The 22,423-nt window shown below is 39.2% G+C and overlaps 1 protein-coding gene across 4 annotated transcripts in view; it reads left to right on the top strand.

Annotated features, from left to right (window-relative positions):
* fcho2 (FCH and mu domain containing endocytic adaptor 2) overlaps positions 1–22,423 on the top strand; it is a 208,967-nt gene that overhangs the window by 44,123 nt on the left and 142,421 nt on the right. For all 4 annotated transcript variants that reach the window (XM_059974581.1, XM_059974579.1, XM_059974578.1 and 1 more), the window contains 4 exons: positions 75–166; positions 11,448–11,522; positions 11,654–11,795; positions 19,624–19,776. In XM_059974581.1, the coding sequence (XP_059830564.1) occupies positions 75–166; positions 11,448–11,522; positions 11,654–11,795; positions 19,624–19,776 (462 nt within the window). The remainder of the gene's footprint in view (positions 1–74; positions 167–11,447; positions 11,523–11,653; positions 11,796–19,623; positions 19,777–22,423) is intronic.

Raw genomic sequence — 22,423 nt, 5'->3', positions numbered from 1 at the left:
TTATTATTGTTTTAATGATGTATTGTTCACAAATATGACGTTCAAATATTAAAATAGTTTTTCATCATTTTCAGGGGGAGAAGAACAATGGCTTTGATGTTCTTTACCATAATATGAAACATGGTCAAATATCAACAAAGGATTTGGCAGACTTCATTAGAGAGAGGTATTTCTTTCCTTTAGGAACATTACTAATCTATTGAAGAATGGTAGTTTTCCAGACCTATGTAAAGTTCATATCCAAAGTTCAAGAGTTTAAAACATCAATTTAAGATTGAAAAATTATTTTATGTAAAAGAAAAAAAATGTAAAGCAGCATTGCATCTACAATGAATAAATAATGAAAGTAATTGAAAATACAGGCAATTGATTTTTCAGTTGTTTGAAATGAGATTTTCAATAATGTAATATTTACTATCTTATACAATATCAACATCCATTGTATAATTTAAATCCATATTTTATGTCATATTTAACTCAAGTTGCCAAAAAGTGTGGATAGTTCTGTATTAACTTTGCTCATCTGGACACTGCAATTTTCCCAGTTCTTCTTTACAAAACTGCTCAAGCTCTGTCAGATTGCATGGTGATCATGAGTGAACAGCCTTTTTCATGTCCGGCCACTAATTCTCAATTGGATTGAGGTCTTGGCCACTTCAGGACATTATCTTTGTTGATTTTAAGCCATTCCTGTGAAGCTTTGGCTTTATGCTTGGGGTCATTGTTTTACTGGAAAACAAATCTCCCAAGTCACAGTTCTCTTGCGGAGTGCTTAAGGTTTTCCTCCAGAAATTCCCTGTATTTTGCTGTATTCTTTTTACCTTCTACCTTGACAAGCCTTCCAGGACATGCTGCAGTGCAGCATCCCCACAGCATGAAGGGCAACCACTGCCATGCTTCACAGTAAGGATAGTATGTTTTTGATGATATGCGGTGTTTGGCTTACATCAAATATAGCATTTAGTCTGATGGGCAAAAGGCTCAATTTTGGTTTCAGCAGACCATAGAACCTTCTTCCAGCTGACTTCAACAATTTCTAGCCAAAGTTTCATGTGAGTTTTTTTCTAACCGCGACTCTCCCTTTCTGTCTCATAAAGCTGCGACTGGTGAAGCACCCGGGAAACAGTTGTTGTATATGCAATCTCTTGCATCTCAGCCACTGAAGCTTGTAACTCCTCCAGAGTTGACATAGATCTTTTGGTGGCCTCTCTCACTAGTTCTCTTCTTACACAGCCACTCAGTTTTTGAGGACTGCTGGCTCTAGGCAGATTTACAGCTTTGCTATATTCTTTCAATTTCTTAATGATTGACTTAACTGTAATCGAAGAGATGTTCAGTGACTTGGAAATTTTCTTGTATCCGTCTGTCTCGTACTTTTCAATAACCTTTTTGCAGAGTTGCTTGGAGTGTTCTTTTGTCTTCATGGTGTAGTTTTTGCCAGAATACTGACTCACCAGTAGTTGGATCTTTCAGATACAGGTGTATTTTTATTAAAATCAATTGAAACACCTTGACTGCAAACAGATCTCCAAAAACCGATCTCTATTTAACTAATTATGTGACTTCTAAAACCAGCTGGCTGCACCAGTGATGATTCGGTGTGACAATTAAAGGAGGTGAATATTTGTACAATTATTTTCTGTGTTTTATACTTGTAATTAATTTAGATCACTTTGTGGAGATCTGTTTTCATGTTGACACAAAAGAGTCTTTTTCTGTTGATCACTGTCAAAAAAGCCAAATTAAATCTAGTGTGATTCAATGCTGTTAGACAATAAAACATGAAAACTTCCAAGGGGAGGGGGTGAATACTTTTCATAGGAACTGATAAGACACTGAATGCTCTCCTAGTGGACTATTGATCTCATGATCTACCGAATGATAGCACTTCATCTTATTGTCTGCCTCCACTGCACTTCCTTTCCAACTGTAACATTTTATTCTGGATTCTGTTATTGTTTTCCCATGTACTACCACAGTGCACTGATATGATGGAATCATCTGTACGGATGGCATGCAAGACAAAGTTTTTCACTGTACCTCAGTACATGTGAGAACTATAAACCAATTTTCATCATTGATAATGGGTGATTGATGGCCATACAAACTTTGAGAGTCAAAAGGCTTGTTTCGTGCTACGTGACAACACTTAAAAAAGTATTTTGACAGATACATGGATAGGAGAGGTTAAGAGTGATGTGGGCTAAGTGCAAGCAAATGGTATTAGCTTAGATGGGAATCTTAGTTGACATTGATTAGTTGGGCTAAAGGGCTTGTTTCCATGCTGTATGACTCTGCAGCATATTGTTTAGGGTCTTTGTATTTGTATATGAGAAAATTGTTTTAGCCTAGGATAGATCAAATACAGGTGATCTCCACATACTGTGTCACGTGTAAATCTGGGTAACTAGCTTTTTATAATTTGCCAAGAAATTCAAAATACATTAGTAAAAACAAGAGATTCAAGGTCATCAAGGTCAGTGTAGCCTCCCCCACATTGGTGGGACCTGATGTGGATTGGGAGAACGCTTTGTCACCTTTTTTTTTTAACCCCAAGTTTGTTGGAGTTATCTGCTGTAATTGGTGCTCCTGTTGCAACTTCCTCTTCATCTGTGTGATCAGATGTAAATTGGGATACTGCTTTGACAAATAACTTTGCTCTGTCTCAATCACCAAGATTTCCTGGTGGCCAGCTATTTTAATTACTGTCCCCGCTCCCATTCCGACATGTCAGTCTAAAGCCTCTGCAACTACCATGATGAGGTCTTTCTCAGGTTGGAACAACATCTGTTTTTCCATCTGGGTGACCTCCAATCTGATGGCATGATCATTAATTTCTCTAATTTGCAGTAATTTGTCCCCTTTCCCTCTTCTTTCTTTCTCGGTTCCCAATTCTGGCTCCTCTCTTACCTCTTATCCTCACCTGCCTATCACCTCTATCTGGTGCCTCTCCTCCTCCTTCCCTTTCTCTTATGGTCCACTCTCCTTTTATATCAGATCCCTTCTTCTTCAGCCCTTTACCTATTTTACCTTTCACCTCCCAGCTTCTTACTTCATTCCTCCTCTCTCACCCACCTACCTTTCCCCTGGCTTTGCCTATCACCTCCTAGCTCGAGCACCTTCGTCCCACCCCCACCCTCACCCCATCTTCTTATTCTGGCCCCTTCCCTCTTCCTTTCCAGTCCTAATGAAGAGCTCGGCCTGAAACATTGATCCTTATTTCTTTCCAAAGGTGCTGCCTGACTTGCTAAGTTCCTGCAGCATTTTATGTATGTTACAGAAAACAATTGCAGGTCAATTACTTATTTTCTGTATGCAAATCTTTAAAACGTTTGTTTAGAATTTGTTACAATGTGTGACGGCTGCATAAATGAATTGCAATAAATTAAAAATATTCCAAGTTCTTAACTTGGTAATTAGTTGATTATTGTCACATGTACCGAGATGCAGTGAACAAGTTCCTTTGTAGTCCATCTAGATGATCATTCTATATATAAGTATATTGTGGTAGTACAAAAGGAAAACAAAGCAGAATGCAGAATATAGTGTTACAGTTACAGAGTGTGCAAGGGCCACGTGGATTGAACGATCAAGAGTTCATCTTTATTGTATAAGAAGTCCATTCAAAAGTCTTCACAGTAGAAATGAATATGTTTAACTTCTTGGAAAATGAGTCTCATTCTTTCAGGATGAGAATTGTTTGGAATTTTTTGATAGATGAAATACTATGTTTTACTTTTTTTTTCCTTAAGCCTTTCCCTCAGTCACTAATTCCCTTTCTTTAGTCCTCGGTGTCAAATGGATTATCCATTTAAATTAGTTTCTTTTACAGTCCTCCCTGTTAGAGTTTTTTGGATAGTTTATTTTCTCCTGTTATGAATTCCTGAAGCTCTTTTAAAAAAAATTACTAATCTTTACCAAAGGTCGGCTCTGTTTCAACAATTACATTTGTCTTATTGCCACCAAGTGGTAAGTGTTATGCACTGCACTTTAAAACAGCTGAGATTGACTGGCATGTGATGTTCGTGTTCTTAGAAATTCTGTTGCACCCTAATGGTAGCAGTGACGGGTATACAGCCGGCACCTATATCTGTTGTTGGTTCAGTTGAAAGTTAGTAAAAATTGCATATTTTCATTGGTTGGTGGCCCATTGGAACACTGTTGACCTGGAATGTTGGTGGGTATTGGGGGCAACAGAGGGTAGGTTTAGTGTGGAAAAAATATAGCTCAAGGTCTCTAAGTACAGTTGGGAATGGAAAAGATGTCAGCTGTTGCACCCCAACGTAAACATCTCCTCTGGGACACCCAGGATGACTCCCATTTGAGCATATCACATGTTTTCAGAGATACTGAAATGACCTGGATATTGTCTTTGCTGTATTTCATCTCAGAGGATATTTGAAAATGGCATCTTGCTGCTGTATTTCTTAACAGTGGAGTCCCACGTAGTTCAATATACACAAGGCTATCCACAGACACTATGCCCTAATACTGTGACAAATAATAAAAGGAGACAGTTTGATGATCTTATGTTTATCTGTATGTGCTATACTGCCTATCTGATGCTTTCCTGCTTATCCATAATGTGCTCCTTCTGTTTCCAATTCTGTCTTTCTTTGATGGTTTAATAGGTTGAAAATCCTGGGACTATTTTTGGAAGGAAAAGCAATTACTAGCAGACGGGGGCCTAGGACCTGAAACAGTACTTATTACTTTTTTACACATGCTACCTGATCTACTGAGTGTTTACAGCATTTAGCAGTATGGCCTTCCATATATTGGTGAGACCAGATGCAGACTGGGAGACTGATTCGCTGAACACCTACCTACGCTCTGTCCGCCAGAGGAAGCAGGATCTCCCAGTGGCCACACATTTTAACTTCATGTCCCATTCCCATTCAACTTTCCAGCTCTTACCTTCATCCCTCCCCCTCCTGTCTTCTAACATCTCAGGTCTCCCCCTCCCACTTTCAAATCTCTCACCGTCTCTTTTTTCTGTTAGTCCCTTCGAAGGGTCTCAACCCAAAACGTCGACTGTACTTCTTCCTATAGATGCTGCCTGGCTTGCTGCGTTCCACCAGCATTTTGTGTGTGTTGCTTGAATTTCCAGCATCTGCAGATTTCCTCTTGTTTGCATTTACAGCATTTTCTGTTTTTATTTCAGATTTCCAATATCTGAAGGTTTTTATATTTTCATTTACTGTTCATGGTACTGACTGCTCCACTTTGGCATGCCTTGCCTTTTTACCTCCTTATCCTGACCTCCATTTGCCCAGAACCACCTTTTCTATGCACACTATAATTAATATATATACAATATCCTATCTCCGGTGATTGAAGTAAAAGTACTAGAATAATTTAAGGATAAATTTGATGTTGTAATTCTGTTCCATTTGCATTCTTCTGAATGAAGCTAAGCTAGAAAAGTTCCTCTTTATCTGTGTTTGTATTAGGAAATGTACTCTATTTTGGTCTGCAGGCTAGTATTTTAATGTATTTATGGGATATACTTATTGCTGGCAAGGCCAGCATTTGTTGCCCATTTAGACCATATAGGAGCTGAATTAGGCCATTTGGCCCAGCGAGTCTGCTTTGCTGTTTGATAATGTATGATCCATTTCCCTCTCGGCCCCAGTCTCCTGGCTTCTACCCATATCCCTTCATGCCCTGACTAATCAAGAATCTATCAACCTCTGCCTTAAGTATACCCAATGTCTTGGCCTCCACAGCCACCTGTGGCAATTAATTCCTCAGATTCACCATTCTCTGGCTAAGAAATTCCTCCTCAACTCTGTTCTAAATGGACATCCCTCTATTCTGAGGCTGTGAACTCTGGTCTCAGACTCCCCCACAATAGGAACCATTCTCTCCATATCCACTCTATCAAGGCCTTTCAACATTCGATAGGTTTCAATGAGATCCCTCCTCATTCTTCTGAATTCCAGTGAGTAAAGGCCCGGAGCCATCAGACACTGCTCATATGATAAGCTTTCAATCCTGAAATCATTTTTGTGAACTGCCTTTGAATCTCTTCAATTTCAGCACATTCTTTCTTGGATAAGGGGCTCAAAGATGCTCAGAATACTCCAAGTGAGGCTATACCTCTGCTTTATAAAGTCTCAACATTACATCCTTGCTTTTATATTCTAGTTCTCTTGAAGTGAACGCTAACCTTGCATTTGCCTTCCTCACCACTGACTCAACTTGCAAATTAACTTTTCAGGAATTCTGCATGAGGTTTCTCAAGTCCTTTTGCACCTCAGATTTTTGAATTTTCTCTCCATTTAGAAAACAGTCTAAACTAATGGTCACCAACCTTTTTAAGCCCAAGATCCCCTACTTCGGCATGAGTGAAAGGCAAGATTGACCCCAAATCGATTAGTTACATGCTTGCACACCAGGGCAGAAGTAAAACCCCGCAACCCGAAAGTAGAAATAATGTATGTACACCAGGGGTCCCCACCCCTTTTTGCATCGCGGACAGGTTTAATATTGACAATATTCTTACAGGTTGGTGTGGGGTGGATTTTAAACACGACCGGAGTACAGCGATACTCGAAGCAGGTTCCTTATGTCCACAGGCAACACGAGTGAATCTGCAGATGCTGGAAATAAATAAAAAAACAAAAAACAAAATGCTGGCAGAACTCAGCAGGCCAGACAGCATCTATGGGAAGAGGTAGTGATGACGTTTCGGGCCGAAACTTCATCAAGGGTGAAGTAACATGGGATGGTCAAGGGGAGATAAGAAGTGGGGGGAGGGATAAAGTAGAGAGCTAGGAAGTGATAGGCTGGAGGGAAATAGGCTGGGGGAAGGTGGAGAATTATGGGAAGTAAAAGAGGAAGAAAGGTAGGGCTGGGGGGAGATTATAGTGAGGGGGGAAAAAGAGAGAGTAAGAGAACCAGACTGAAATAATAGATAGGGATGGGGGTAAGGGGGGGATCAGGGGTATCGACAGAGGTCTGTGAATTGGATGTTCATGCTGGCAGGTAAGAGGCTACCTGTCCTTATGTCCAGTTTATTCTGCAACTTAGTTTTTGTGGCTCTCAGTTTCTGTCCCACTTGCTCACGTTTTTTTCCACTGGAAAAACTCAGTGGGTTTGTCAAGTGTAGGGTGCTTGGACTTAAGGTACCAAAACAGTTTTGAGGGCTTCAATGCCTCATTAGACAGCCCCTGGACCCAAGCTCCAGCTTCCTGCCCGCCAGACACCTTGGCCAGGTGTAGCTGGTCGTGGGTGGGGTGAGAAAACAAGGTCAGGGCCGGAGGTCCCCGTGCTGGGGCCTCGGCGGTCACAGTTCAGAGAGAGCAACCGACCAAGCGAGGAGTGCGACAGCGTGCCCGCCCACCCCCCCTTGTTGGATCTTTCGGCCGACAGAAGTTTGTCTCGAGGGATGACTTTTAGTAGATCACAGCAAGGTAGCTGCTCTGCTAGTTACGAAACCCTGAGCCCGAATTAGGTAGTCTGTGAATATTTTAGCACCAGGTTCCCCACGAACATTCGGTTTGCTAAACAGGTTTAGAGGCAGCACCCATCTGTCCGTGCTCCAGGCCTGTAGCAATGGCACTTCCCGCCAGCTGCGCAAGGTGGCCGGTTACCTGGCGCCAGCCAGTGATCCCCGGTGCGAGGGTATCACTGCGTTTAGGCGACTGATGACCTCGTGTTGGTAATAACCTCACGTGCATTCAAGTTCAACAGTCGGCATGATGGAATGAGGAAAGGTGCAGCTGACTCATATCGTTTCCTTGTAGCCCGGTGGTTGGGGACCACTGAAGTACACTGTGTAGTCAAGTGCGTGGCGGGGGGAGCTACACACATGCGCACTGGGCAGAAAGAATGGAACTAAAACCCCACATCCTGGAAACAATCTCTCAACAGTATTTGTATATTTATTTTTACTTTTTTTGGGATCTACTGGGAAAGTCTCAAAGATTGACCAGTCGATCACAATCGACGGGTTGGCGACCACTAGTCTAAACTTTTATTTATTTTTCTGTGACCATGTACTTCCTGACATTGTATTCCATCTGCCACTTTGCCCATTCTCCTAATCTGTCTAAATCCTTCAGTAGCCTCTCTGCTTATTGAACACCCCCTACTCCTTCACCTATCTTTGCATCATCTGCAAACTTGGCCACAAAGCTATTAATTTCATTATCCAAATTATTGACATATAAAGTAAAAAGAAACCGTCCCAACACAGACCCCTGTGGAACACCACTAGTCACCAACTGCCAACCAGAAAAGGCTCCCTTTATTCCCACCTCATTGCTTCCTGCCATTCAGCCAATGCTCTGTCTGTGCTATTATCTTTCCTGAAATACCATGGGCTCTTAATTTGTTAAATAGCCTCGTGTAGCACCTTGTCAAAGACCTTCTGAAAATCTAAATGTGCATCATCTACCGATTCTCATTTGTCTATCCTACTTGTCATTTTTTTCTCCCCAAAGGATTCCAACAGATTTGTCAGGCAAGATTTTTCCCTTAAGGAAACCATGCTGCCTGCAGCCTATTTTATCATGTGCCAACAAATACCTGAAATCATTAATTTCTAATTTCTAATTTTACTTAGTTCCTTGTGTACATTTCAGTCAACAGATAACTCATATAAGCTTGAAAGGTCGCAGAAAGGTCAGACTGGATGAGGAAAGCAGGTTTCCTTTTCTAATATCATAAAGAAGATTTTTCTATATGATTATCCAGTAGTATCATGGTCACCATCACCAAATTTGAGAATGTATTTGCTGAACGTTATTTCTATACCTGATACTTGGGGTTCACTAACAATTTCATAAATTTCTTGTGACGTTACATCTTCTTTGCAATGTTGTGATCAAATTTGCACTTCCCATCTCAGATATAACTTAAGCTATCATGGAGATGTTACAACAGAAAAGGAGGCTACTTGATTCACTATTTCCATCCTGGCTTTCTGTTGAGCAACTTAGTCAGTCCCATTGTGTTCAAAGATTTCAAAGGTACATATAATGTCAGAGAAATGTATACAATATACATCCTGAAATGCTTTTTCTTCGCAAACATCCACAAAAACAGAGGAGTGCCCCAAAGAACGGACGACAGTTAAATGTTACAACTCCAAAGCCCTCCCACTCCCCTCCCTCCTGTGCATACACGGCAGCAAGCAATAATCCCGCCTCCCCCCACTGGCAAAAAAAAAGAATCAGCGCCCTCCACCGAGCACTCAAGAATGAGCAAAGCAACAGCAAAGACACAGACTTGCAGTTACCCCAAAGACTTTGCGTTTTGCCCAATATTCAACATACCACAGTCGCGTGCGCTCGCTCTCTCTCTCCATTTTCATGGCGAGCGGGGAGACATAACAAACAATTTGCTAGTTTACAATGTTAAAAGTCTGTTGCATTGCTTTTTTTGAGCTCTGTGCCCAAATATCCGACACCCCCGACGATACATCGATATCCTGCCATGACACTGACCTTCGATCTGCCCGTCTCCAGAGCCCCGAGATCCTAGGCCTCCAAAGCCAAGCCGGACTCTTAGGCCAAGCCCTTGGTGTGCCAAACAATGGCCAGTTATGAAACCCCGAGAGCGGGTCCCATTCCTGCAAAGAGCTGTAGTCAACGTGTATCTCCAGGTCAGAGTCTTCAAAAGAACCCTGAAAAGGAAAAATAAAGATACTAAAGATGGAAATAGAGCTGTTTCTGAAGATGCAAGCAAAGGAGTCGCCATTTAGTGCCATCATCACTCTGCTCTGCCTCCTGGTTTAAAACAAACTACTGTATGCATTGAGGAGCCTCTTGAATTTCCTCTTGAAATAACTGAACCTCTCTGCTTCTGCCTCCATTACAGGCATTGAGATCTAGGTCATTGACACTCACTGTGTAAAGTAAAAATGTTGTTTCTCGCATTACCTTTTAGCACTATTTATACTTAATTAGGCAGGATAATATATTCAGCTTTGAGACTCTGACAGTTTGGTATCCCCAGCAACTTTTGAAAGCATTTCTTCATATTCCAACATCACTGTCAGTCACTTTCTGCGTGGAAGCACTATTTGGTTTCACAAACATCTCTGTGTCACTCAAATAACCCGAACCCGAACCCTGGAATATAGTTATTCCATTATAGTTGGTCTCTACATCACTTTCTCAGATTGACTTAATACTCCTTGTAGACATACTGGGTAGATTAATTGGTCACTGTAATTTGTTAGGATTAATCGGGATTGTGGGGTTGCTGGGGCAGTATGGTTTGAAAGATCAGAAGGGCCTACTTCAAGCTGTATTGCTAAATAAATGAATAAAATTTATTTATAATAATAAATAATAAATATGGTGGGTTCATTATCCCACCATATCCATGTCCACCTTCTTGCCCATCTGTACTAGTCCCATTTACTTGCATGTCCTTTTATGCTTTGCCTATTTAAGTTCCTGTATAAATGTTCCTTTAATTGAGCATTTGTATCTGACTCCACCACCTGCTCTGGTAATCATTTTAAGATATCAACACTCTCTGTATTTAAAAAAATATCCCCTCAGATCCCCTCTGTAGTTTTGGAGGTGACTAATAAGGCCATTGTGAATTCCACAATATGAAGAATACATCATTGTATAATTTTTTTTTTCATTATGTTTTCTGTCTCCCTTATCATTCAAAAAACCCTAGTTTTTGAATCCTTATCATTCCCTCTTATAGCAATATACCCAGCCTTTACCTGAGCCATCCATGATAATAAACGCAAACATTCCATTTGTTCTCATTTGATTGTGCTGTCAGCAATTTACTTTCTATTTCTCCTGCAATATGTATCTGGATCCTCACCAATTTCTAACCATAAAAAAAGTTCTACTTTTCTTTTTTTCCTTAAGTGCAAACTTTAAATTTTCGCACATATATTTCAAAACACTACATCAATGGAAGAATACTGTTCACCGCAAGCTAACTCCTTGCTGGCTTGTGTGTCATACCTATGTTTCTTAAGAAATCTTGCTATGAGTGCATAATATAGTAGGGCCTTGCTTTTATTCCCGGCCCCATTGTCTATAAACATTCCCAAATGTCTAAAATCACTTCTCTCACTTAACCCATCTTTCCATGCATCGGATCAGCGGTATCAATGAAGCATATGATTCCTCAGGTGACTTGATATCACAGTTTTTTCCAGCTTAACATTGGGCAGACCAAGGCACAAGCAATACACTTTTGTTATAAGCAATAAGATTCACTTGTTCACTTCTTCCTAACTTCTATAGTACTTCTGGGTATGTTAACTTATAAATCAAAACACTTTTGTTTTAAATGTTAATAAGTTTTCAACAATGTACATGTATATTTTACATTGTTATGTAATCTTTGAAGTAAAAAGAAAGACTGAAAATTCAGTCATGGAAATGGTCAAGAAATTATTTAAGGTTCTTTTATATTTGAATAAAATTTTTAAGCTCGGACTTTTAATCCCCAAACAGTGTCACAATAGAAGATATGTATTCAAAGTCGATGACCAAGTTAGCCAAAACAACAAGTAATTACAGTCAGCTGGGGTAAGTCTCTCAGAAGTCTAGTACAAATAAAATGATGTAGAGTTAGATATTCTGAATTGACTTGTTTGATACCATTTCCAGTCTGGCTACTTCCACTATGTTTTTTCACTTTATAACATGTTTTCCTTCAGAACATTTGCACCAGTATGGGATGTTTTAAAATTGTCCACTGAGAAATTAGCCGGTAGCCATTTAGATCTTGTTCGAAAACTACAAGAATTAATTAAAGAAGTACAGAAATACGGAGATGAACAGACTAAGGCACATAAAAAGGTAAGAAAATATTTGGTAAGTTAGTTATCCAGCATCACAAAATGTTTTGGATACAAATATAAAAATAATACTTTCATTAATATATAATGTCTTCATCAGTGCTGTTATGTATTTAACAGATTCGGTGTTCTATTTCTAATTCAGTACAGTACTTTTATACGACATGGGGTCCTTTTAGGAACTACTACTCTAACTTGTGAAAGTTTTTTTTTCTACGTAGATGTTATTAATTATGTTATTCTTTGTTAACAACTTAGCGACACTTTTTAAAAAAAATATATATATTTTTTTCCTTGTTCTTATCCATTGGCTTTCTTGGTAGGGGCTAGATTTATTTTATGTATATATATAAAATTCCTAATGTATACTCTTTATAAATTTGCAGTATTAGTAATCATTACCGGAGTACTATATACACATATGTTACTCAGTCCTATACAGTTCAATTTTTCTATTGTCTGTATTCTGTTAGTAATTTTTTAAAAATATATTCTGTATTTGTTATATATTCTTGTATACATTAATAAAAATATTGAAAGAGAAAATAGTTGAAATTCATGGGTTCATAAATAGTGAGTACCGGGTGATAATTTTTTAAAAAGCAGAAATGGCTGGCTACATTGGAAAGATAGATGAGTTTGATTGCATAACAGATAACTGGCTCATGTATACTGAGCAAACTGAGTAATATTTTGAAGCAAATGAAATAGCCAGTGAGAAACAAGTGCCAGTTTTACTGAGCGTAACCAGTGGGAAAGGATAGAGTTTGATTAAAAGTTTGACTGCTCCAACCAAATCAGTCGAAGTGAGGTTTGCCGTTATCATGAAAATAATGCAGGAACATTTAGAACCAAAACCATTGTTGATTGCAGAGCACTTTAGGTTAAATATCAAAATCAAAAGGAAGGGAAGTTCAGTTCAGCTTATGTAGCTGAGTTTTGTGAATTTAGTCATGGGGTTAATGATGCACATTTAGTTTGTGGATTCTTACAAGAAAGCATTCAAAAAATGGCTCCTAACAGAAACACAGCTTGTACATAAAAGAATAGTTGAAATCATTGTATTTATGGAAACAGCAGACAGGGATACAATTGAACTTCAGTCAGGAATGAAAGTGAGCATGACCAAAATTGCAATGTTGAAACAGAAACCTGCCTGGTCAGACAAATTGTGATACTGTTGTAGCAGAGGCTCACATACACTAGACCAATGTAGGTTTAAAGGTAAAGTTAGACTGGACACATACAAAGAGCGTGTCAGGCAGACTAAAATAAATGACTGCACAGGGAAAAGAAAAAGATAAGAGTTGAGAACTGAACTGAAGTTTGCAGATATCCAACTAAGAACTTATACAGCAGAAAAGATCATTCCTGTGGGAATGACATTTGTAACAGTGAAATACAACAGCCAACAAGCCACATTGGGCTTGTGTGTGGTGAAAACATGAGGGCCAGCATTGTGGGGTTATGATTGGGTGACATAACTACAACTTGATTGGAGATCCATCCAACATTTGCAGGCCACATTCCCTGCAATTGAGTCAACTGAAAGTAAATTAAGAAAGGTACTGGATGATGCCACAGCAGTCTTCAAGGATAGCATTGGAAAGCTAAAACATATTGAATTGAATTGACATTATTTCTTACATCTTTCACATACATGAGTAAAAATCTTTACATTACGTCTCTGTCTAAATGTGCAATGTGCAATCATAGCAATTTGTAATAATTTATAATAAATAGAACAGTCAACAGTCAGTTCAGCATGAGTTAATCAATCTGATGGCCTGATGGAAGAAGCTATCCCGGAGCCTGTTGGTTCTGGCTTTTATGCTGCAGTACCGTTTCCTGGGTGGTAGCAGCTGCAATAGATTGTGGTTGGGGTGATTCAGGTCCCCAATGATCCTATGGACCCTTTTTTTTAACACCTGTCTTTGTAAATGTCCTGAATCATGGGAACTTCACAACTACCGATGCATTGGGCTGTCTGCACCACTCTCTGTAGAATCCTGCGTTTAAGGGAGGTACAGCTCCCATACCAGGCAGTGATGCAGCCAGTCAGGATGCTTTCATTTGTGCCCCTGTAGAAAGTTCTTAGGATTTGGGGGCCCATATCTCACTTCTTAACTGTCTGAGATGAAACAAAGAGGCTGTTTTGTGCTATTTTTACCACACAACTGGTGTTACAGACCATGTGAGGTCCTTGGTGATGTGGATGCCGAGGAACTTAAAGCTGTTAATGCTGTCAACCCCAGATCCATTGATGTCAGTAGGGGTTAGCCAATCTCCATTCCACCTGTAATTCACAACCAGCTCTTTGTTTTTGCGACATTGAGGGAGAGGTTGTTTTCTTGACACCACTGTGTCAGAGAGATGATTTCTTTCCTGTATGCCACCTTGTTATTGTTTGAGATTAGGCCAATCAATGCAATGTCATCGTCAAATTTAATTAGCAGATTAGAGCTGTGAGTGGCGACGCAGTTATGGGTATACAGTGAGTAAAGGAGGAGACTTAGTATACAGCCTTGAGGAGCTCCTGTGTTGAGAGTCAGCAAGCTGGAGGTGAGGGAGCCCACTCTTACCACCTGCTGGCGATCTGACAGGAAGTCCAGGATCCAGCTGCACAAGGCAGGGTCAAGGCCCAACGTCTCTGAGCTTCCCGTCAAGCCTGGATGGAATCATGGTGTTGAATGCTGGACTGTAGTCCAAGATCAGCATTCTCACACAAATATCCTTCTTATTCAGATGTGTAAGGACGATATGTAGAGCAGTGGCTTTCACATGGTCTATCAATCGGTTGTGTCGGTTGGCGAATTGTAGGGGGTCCAGTTTGGGTGGTACCATGCTGCAGATATAGTCCTTGAATAACCTCTCAAAGCATTTGCTTAATACTGAGGTGAGTGTGACAGGAAGCCAGTCATTCAGGAATGTTACCTTGGTCTTTTCTGGTACAGGGACAATGGTGGATAATTTGAAGCAGAAGGGCATTTGACAGCAGGAGAGGGAGAGATTAAAAATGGCTGTAAACACACCTGCCAGTTGTGCATATCAAGGGTAAAATAGTGTTAAATGAATTGCTACCCAAGTTTTACAAAGCTTGTCCGGTTCCTTATACCATCTGTGATAAAGTAGCTAGTGAGTTAGATCATATGCAGGCTGAAGGAATTCTTTCCAAGATTGAGTGTAGCTCATGGGCATTACCAGTGGTTCCAGTAGCCAAGAAGAATGGGTCTGTCTGGATCTATAGTGATTTCAAGATCACCATCAGCCCAGTACTAAAGTAAGTCAAAACTCTCTGCCCAGGATAGAGGATATCTTTGCAAACTTTTCTGGAGGAAAATACTTCAGCAAAGTGAACTTAGCTGAGGCCTACCTACAGGTGGAGATGGAAGGAGAGTCCAATGTTTTTCTCACCATAAACACAATACTTTACTGCTAAAATAGGCTTATTTTTGGAGTCCATCTGAACCCGCACTGTGGTGGAAGCTATGGACCAGGTGCTGTAAGGCTGCACAGGCACTCACTCTTGTCTAGAGGACATAATTGGTATCAGTGAGGATGACAAGGAACATCTCCAAAATCTTAAGACAATATTAAAAAGATTGGAAGATTATGGGCTTAGAACACTACGCAACAAGTGTGAATTTTTTAAACCAAGCATCACATACTGTGGTCACATTATTGATGCACAAGTATTACATAAGTGTGCTGACAAAATTCAAGCAATGGTGGATGCTCTAAGGCCAAGCATCTCTCTTGCCCTGTTCAAATCAGGCTGGTTTCATTTAGTAATTGGATTATAATTGACAAATTACTGAGAATGCAGAATATGATGTTACAATTATGGAGAATGCGCAGTGCAGGTAGGTCCAAAGGCCATGTAATTTGTGAGGTCAGGAGTTCACTTTTATCACATAAGAGGTTAGTTCCAGCTTCCTATCTGTTCTTGAGCCGAGTGGAGAGAGTTTTCTAGCTTTTGTATCTCCAGTCTGATGGAAGAGGGGAAAAGAGAGGATGGGATCGGGGCAGGAAGAGTCTTTGATAAGGTTGGCTGCTTTCTTAAGACAGTGAGAAGTGTAGATCTATTGTGGTCACTTGCAGAGAATTTGTCATTACTAAGCTGAGATGCATCCAGATAGAATGCCTACTATGGTGCATCTATAAAAATTAGTGAATGTCAATAGGAACATGTTGAATTTTTACTTCAGATCCTGCAGGATCATCCTTGATCCTAAGAAGTTGAAATAGAACAGCAGATTTCCTTTCCTTGAGGATTGCCATGACATGTTTAAATATTTGTTAACCTGTTAGTTGAGAACTCAATATAACCTTAGAGTAATTACGAGCCAGCTTGTTTCCGTCATCTGAGATTGGAAATGTTTAGTTTCTAATTAAAGGTGAAGTGTAACTAGATATTACTGAAATATTCACCATTGATTTCAAAGGAGATAATTTTGCACCAAAAACTATATCAAATTATTTTAGAATATGATGTGAAACAAATACAATGTGATGTGAAATGCATGATAATATATTTTCTTGAATTGGAAAACAGTACAGCAAAGGAGAATATTCATGTAACTTCATTCTTTTAAGGAGGTGTCTAATTAGTCCAATTTCCCTGCTCTTTTTACATAGTTTGATAAATTTCTTCTTTTGTTTACAAGAATAACAGATGGCTTTGAAATATTTAATATTTTATGGTTCTGTGGGGTCTGAGGTAAAAATTCAACATGTCGCTATTGGCATTTGCCGATTTGTATAGATGCACCATAGTAAGCATCTATCCAGTTGCATCACAGTTTGTTAATGGCAATTGTTCTGCCCATGACCACAATAAATATTTGAAATATTTAATTTTCAATAAATTGATTAATTAAAATTGATCAATTAAATAAGACTAGAAATAAAACTTGAAATAATCACTTCCCAGACTGACCAAAAACTTGTATATGCTGTGAAATTCTCATGTGCATGATATTACTGAAAAGATACAGTAATCATTAAATTTAAGTATCTAGACTAAGGAGACTATCAACAAGGGGAACAGTCTACATTTGGGAAGAAATTACATGTCAAGAGTTAATAAAGTGGGTTTAAGCATAAATTTAGTTATTAATAGCTCTACAGTCATCTGAAAGGCAAGTTTGTAGAGATGTACCAGTTTTAACAAATCAGATTATGAGTTGAGTGAGAATGGCATATCTAGCAGCCTTTTTATAACCATGACTTTCAGGTTTTTCAGCATTGTCAAAGCTATCCAAGGCCTAAACAACGGGGGTCTGTCTCACTATATGTCAGGAACAAGGAGAATTTATTAAGTATAGACATAGTTAACTTCCATTAGAAATATAGTTGGGAACAGATAGCATCATTGCTGAAGTTTTAAAACTCTTCATAAGGGAACTCAATGCACGAATTCACAGCTTTACCCCCTATATCAGGGAAATGGAGTATGTGCCATTTGCCCTCAAATACCACAAATGTGGCCATCTTCAAGAAGGGAGACTAATTGTATTGAAAGAATTGCAACCAGGGAGAGTCATTTCAAGGGTTCTGCTCCTCCCAGTGCTGATGAGTTTTTTCCCCCAATTAAGTATGGATTCAGTCTCTTGAGCAGGGGTTCCCAACTTGGGGTTCAAAGACCACTTATTAATGGTAGGGTTCAGTGGTATAAAATAGGTTAGAAACCCCTGGTCTAGAGGCATACTGCATATGATATTCTCTGTGTAACAAATTGAGGAAAAATGTAGAAAGCAATTTCAAACAAAATACATGACTATTCTTGACGTCACAAAAGCACAAATTTGTTATCCTATTATCTTGGGAGTGTTATGTGCTGACAGTCTATGCTAGGCTAAACAGAGGCTTCATTCCTTACTTTGATCATTAAATTATTCTTAAAATATTTTTAAACATACAATGCCTTGAAAAGTATTCAGGCCCCACAACAATTTTTATATTTTCCTGTCTCATTTTCTAAATGTAAAATATATTGAAGTAGGATTTTGAACTAGTCTACAAAACATTGTGCATAATATCAAATCAAAAGGAAACAACTACAAAAAACTAAAATCCGAAATTGTAGGGCTGAAAAATTACTACACTAACTTTCTTTGGGTGTAATACTGATTATTACCTTACCAACTCAATCAATTTGTTGATGTACCAAACTGGGGGATCTTCTGTTTTAATGAATTCGGAAGAATAAGTGCCCCCTTCTCTGTAAGGTCCAACAGTATGGTAGATTTTCATAGACCAAACCGAAATTATGACAAAAGAACATTCCAGACAAGTCAGGGAAATGGTAATAGAGAAGCACAAATCTGGAGAAGGGTCCAAGACCATTTCAAAGGCACCATCTATTTCAGAGCTTAGTGCAGTCTATCATGAAAAAGTGAAAAAAATATGAAACCACAGCCACACTGCCTAGGTCAGGCCACCTCTCTAAACATAGTTACCAGAGAAGAACAGCACTTGTACGAGAGGCTACTGTGATGACAACAGTCACTCTGAGTGATCTGCAGAAGTCAGTGACTACAACTGGAGATGAAGTTCGTGGGTTCTCAATTTCTAAGGCCTTGCTCAAAAAAGATATCTGTGGAAGAGTGGCAAGGAAGAAGCCCTGGCTTAAGAAAAATACTGTAACCTTGCTCATAAAGATTTTGCAAAGCATCACTTAGATGATACTGTAAAGATGTAGGGGAAGGTCTTGTCAGATGAGACTGAAGTGGAACTTTTTGGCCTCAACACTAAGTGGTATGTGTGGCATATATCTAATACTGTGCATCAGCCATGTAACATCATTCATATTGAAAAGAATGGTGGAGATGGCATCATGTTATGGGGATGCTTTTCAGCAGCAGGGACTGGAAATCTGGTCAGGATTGATGGGAAGACGAATGCTGTTAAATACAGAGGGATCCTGGATAAAAACCTGCTAGCCTCTGCCAGAAAGCTTAAACTGGGGAGGAAGTTTGTCTTTCAGCAGGACAACGATGCAAAGCACACTGCCAGGGCAACTGTAAGGCTTCCATCGGTCAGACTTGACTATGGATATTGCATCCTAGCTGCATAGATACGCAAGCCTGGGCAGAACGATATGGAGAGTAAGCTGTTGCCCATGCAGCAAGCTCCTATCTCCACGCTTCTGATGAACCCAAAGGAATGGCAGAGACCAATGCAGTTTGGTACCAGCAGTGTTGCAGGAATTGCCAGTCAGCATTGAACTCAAAGTAGGACTGCCTAACGGACTCCAGCTCTGGATTTTTCCCAAGGAAGTAAACTAACTTACTTGTGGCTCTACCATGAGTGGGTATAGCTGCAAGGCAACAGAAGTTTGAGATCAGAGTTTTCCTTCTCCTAGATGAGCTAACAACTATGGCTGACGAATCCCCTCTGCCCAAAGCGTCTGATTTTAAGATGCCAGTAACTCGCCTTTGCCCCTTCTCTTGTCAGTAGAAATGATTCCAGTGGGCTTAGTAGCTAAGCCATACATTAAGGCCAGAAGCTGGACTTGACTGTCAGAGGCCTTTTGAGGCACACACATTGGGAGCTTTTAATAGGTAGAGAGAGCATGAGATTCACAAATAAAAATGATCAATTAAGTTCATCAAATTTCCTGGTTGTGATACTCATTTATGAGAATAAACGGTTTGGGGCAGAATACTTTAACAAGGCTCTGTATTCAGCAGTAATTAAAAGTTATCTTTCTTCGATTAAATATCGTCTTTCATGTAACATCATGGATGACTACAGCTGTAGCTGATTAGTGAATTAAATCCTTTTAGTCACCATTATTTCAAAATGTGATTTCTTTTCAATTGTAGACGAAAGAAGAGGTGGCTAGCACTTTGGAAGCTGTACAGAACATTCAAAGTATCACTCAGACACTGCAAAAATCTAAAGAAATCTACAGTGCCAAATGTTTAGAGTATGAAAAGTTAAAAAAGGAAGGAGCAACACAGAAAGAAATAGAAAAGGTTTGTTTTTAAAGCTATTTTGATTTCAAATTTGCATTGTTAACCTGTAATCTGATTAATTGTAATTTCTGAGCTGAATTGTCAGTAAAGGATTTATTGGTATAGCAAAATGTGTAGTTAATGTACATGCTATTTCTAGTGTTGCGTATCATCAGCAATTTAAAGGGTAGGAGGAATGTTCCTCAGAGTTGTAAATCTCCACAAATAATGACCTGATTTCCTTTGCTGCGGTATTAGGCTCATGAAAATGTGAGTTTAGCACTGACCACTGTAAAGTTTTCAGGAACTGCTGCACTTGTGTCATAACTGCAATTAAATACATAACTGAAAGTTACCACTTGGATTTATCCCACAATTGCATTGTTACCTCTTCAGTTTGGAAAGGAAACAATTGCATTTTAGCTACTGAAAGTAATAAGTTTAAAATTACTTGTTTTTCTATTTATAAGGTTTTCTAACCATGATTTGATGCATTGTCTATTTGTTGTTTTGCTAAATTAAAATAAGGAAGTGTACTAAAGTCATAAGCCATGCCACACGATGCACTTCTTGACTAACTGTTTTAGCATGATTACACCTTTCATGAAATAGAGGCCTTAGAAAAACAGAAGGCTATGCGCTAGAGAAATTCTAGGCAGTTTCTGGAGTAGGTTACATGGTCGGCACAACATTGTGGCTGAAGGCCTGTAATGTGCTGTAGATTTCTATGTTCATCCTGTGACTATGCTCACAAGTGTCATATTCCACAAAAAGATGAACAAATCTAATCCTTATTACTGTCCCATCAGCTTATTTTCAGTCATCAAAAAAGCAATGAAAGATGCCATTGATGGAACTGTCTAGCAATACTTAACAATTACCCTACTTATTGATATTCAGTTTGGTTTTCCTCTGACCCACTCAGCTCCAGATACCGCCTTATAATACATGGAAAAAAGAACTGAAATTCCAGAGGCAAGATTAGTGTGACTATCCTTTACATGTGAATGTGGCATCAGTAAAATTGAAGACCATAAGATATAACAGCAGAATTAGGACATTTGGTCCATCAAGTCTGCTCCGCCATTTCAATATAGCTGATTCATGATGAACCTCTGCCTTAAATATACCCTATGAGTTGGCTTCCACAGCCGCTTGTGGCAACAAATTGCACAGATTTACCACCCTCTGACTAAAGTAATTTCTCTGTATCTCTGTTCTAAATGGACGTCCTTCAATCCTGAAGTTGTGCCCTCTTGTCCTAGACTCCCCTATCATGGGAAATAACTTTGCCATATATAATCTGTTTAGGCCTTTTAACATTTGGAATGTTTCTATGAAATCCCCCTCATTTTCCTGAACTCCAGGGAATACAGCCCAAGAGCTGCCAGACATTCCTCATATGGTAACCCTTTCAATCCTGGAATCATTCTCGTGAATCTTCTCTGAAGCCTCTCCCATTTCAGTTTATCCTTTCTGAAATAAGGAGCCCAAAACTGCACACAATATTCCAAGAGTGGTCTCATGAGTGCCTTATCAACATCAACATCACATCCGTTCTCTTATATTCTATAACTCTAGAAATGAATGCCAACATTGCATTCGCTTTCTACACCACCGACTCATCCTGGAGGTTAACCTTTAGAGTATCCTGCACAAGGACTCCCAAGTCCCTTTGCATCTCTGCATTTTGAATTCTCTCCCCATCTAAATAATAGTCTGCCAGTTTATTTCTTTCATCAAAGTGCATGACCATACACTTTCCAACATTATATTGCATTTGCCACTTCCTTGCCTATTCCCCTAAACTATCTTAAGTCTCTCTGCAAGCTCTTTGTTTTCTCAACACTAACCACTCCTCCACCTACCATTGTGTCATCGGCAAACTGGATGAACCCATTAACGTACCTCACTTTTTAAATATATTATTTCTGTTTTTGCATTATTTTTAATCTATTCAATATATGTATACTGTAATTGATTTACTTATTTATATAATATTTTTCCTCCTATATTATATGTTGCATTAACAAATTTCACGACACATGCCGGTGGTAATAAACGTGATTCTGATTCTGATAATGTGGTAAATTGGATAAGCAAATTTGCAGACGACACCAATATTGAGAGTGTAGTGGACAGTGAGGAAGACTTCCAGTGCTTGCAGTGGTATCTGCAACAGCTGGAAAAATGGCAGATGGAATTTAATACAGATAAGTATGAGGTGTTGCACTTGGGAGGACAAATCTGGTCACCTTACATTGTGAGCAGTAGGGTACTAAGGAGTGCAGTAGAACAGAGGGATCTGGAAATATAGATTCATAATTCCTTGAAAGTGGCTTCACAGATAGGTGGGGTCATAAAGAAAGCTTTTGGCACATTTGCCTTCATAAATCATAGTATTCAGTACAGGAGTTGGGAGCCTGTATAAGAAGTTGTTGAGGCCTAATTTGGAGTATTATGTGCAGTTTAGATCACCTACCTATAGGAAAGATGTCACTAAGATTGAAAGAATGCAGAGAAAATTTACAAGGATGTTGCCAGGACCTGAAGACCTGAGTTATAGGGAAAGGTTGAATAAGTTAGGACTTTATCAGAATCAGATTTAATGTCACTGACATATGTCATGAAATTTGTTAACTTTATGGCAGCAGTACAATTAAATACA

The sequence above is a fragment of the Hypanus sabinus genome, chromosome 7 (assembly GCF_030144855.1).
Source record: "Hypanus sabinus isolate sHypSab1 chromosome 7, sHypSab1.hap1, whole genome shotgun sequence".
Classification (NCBI taxonomy): Eukaryota; Metazoa; Chordata; class Chondrichthyes; order Myliobatiformes; family Dasyatidae; genus Hypanus; species Hypanus sabinus.
The sequence above is the reverse complement of the archived record's forward strand: the minus strand, read 5'-3'. Positions and strand labels throughout refer to the sequence as shown.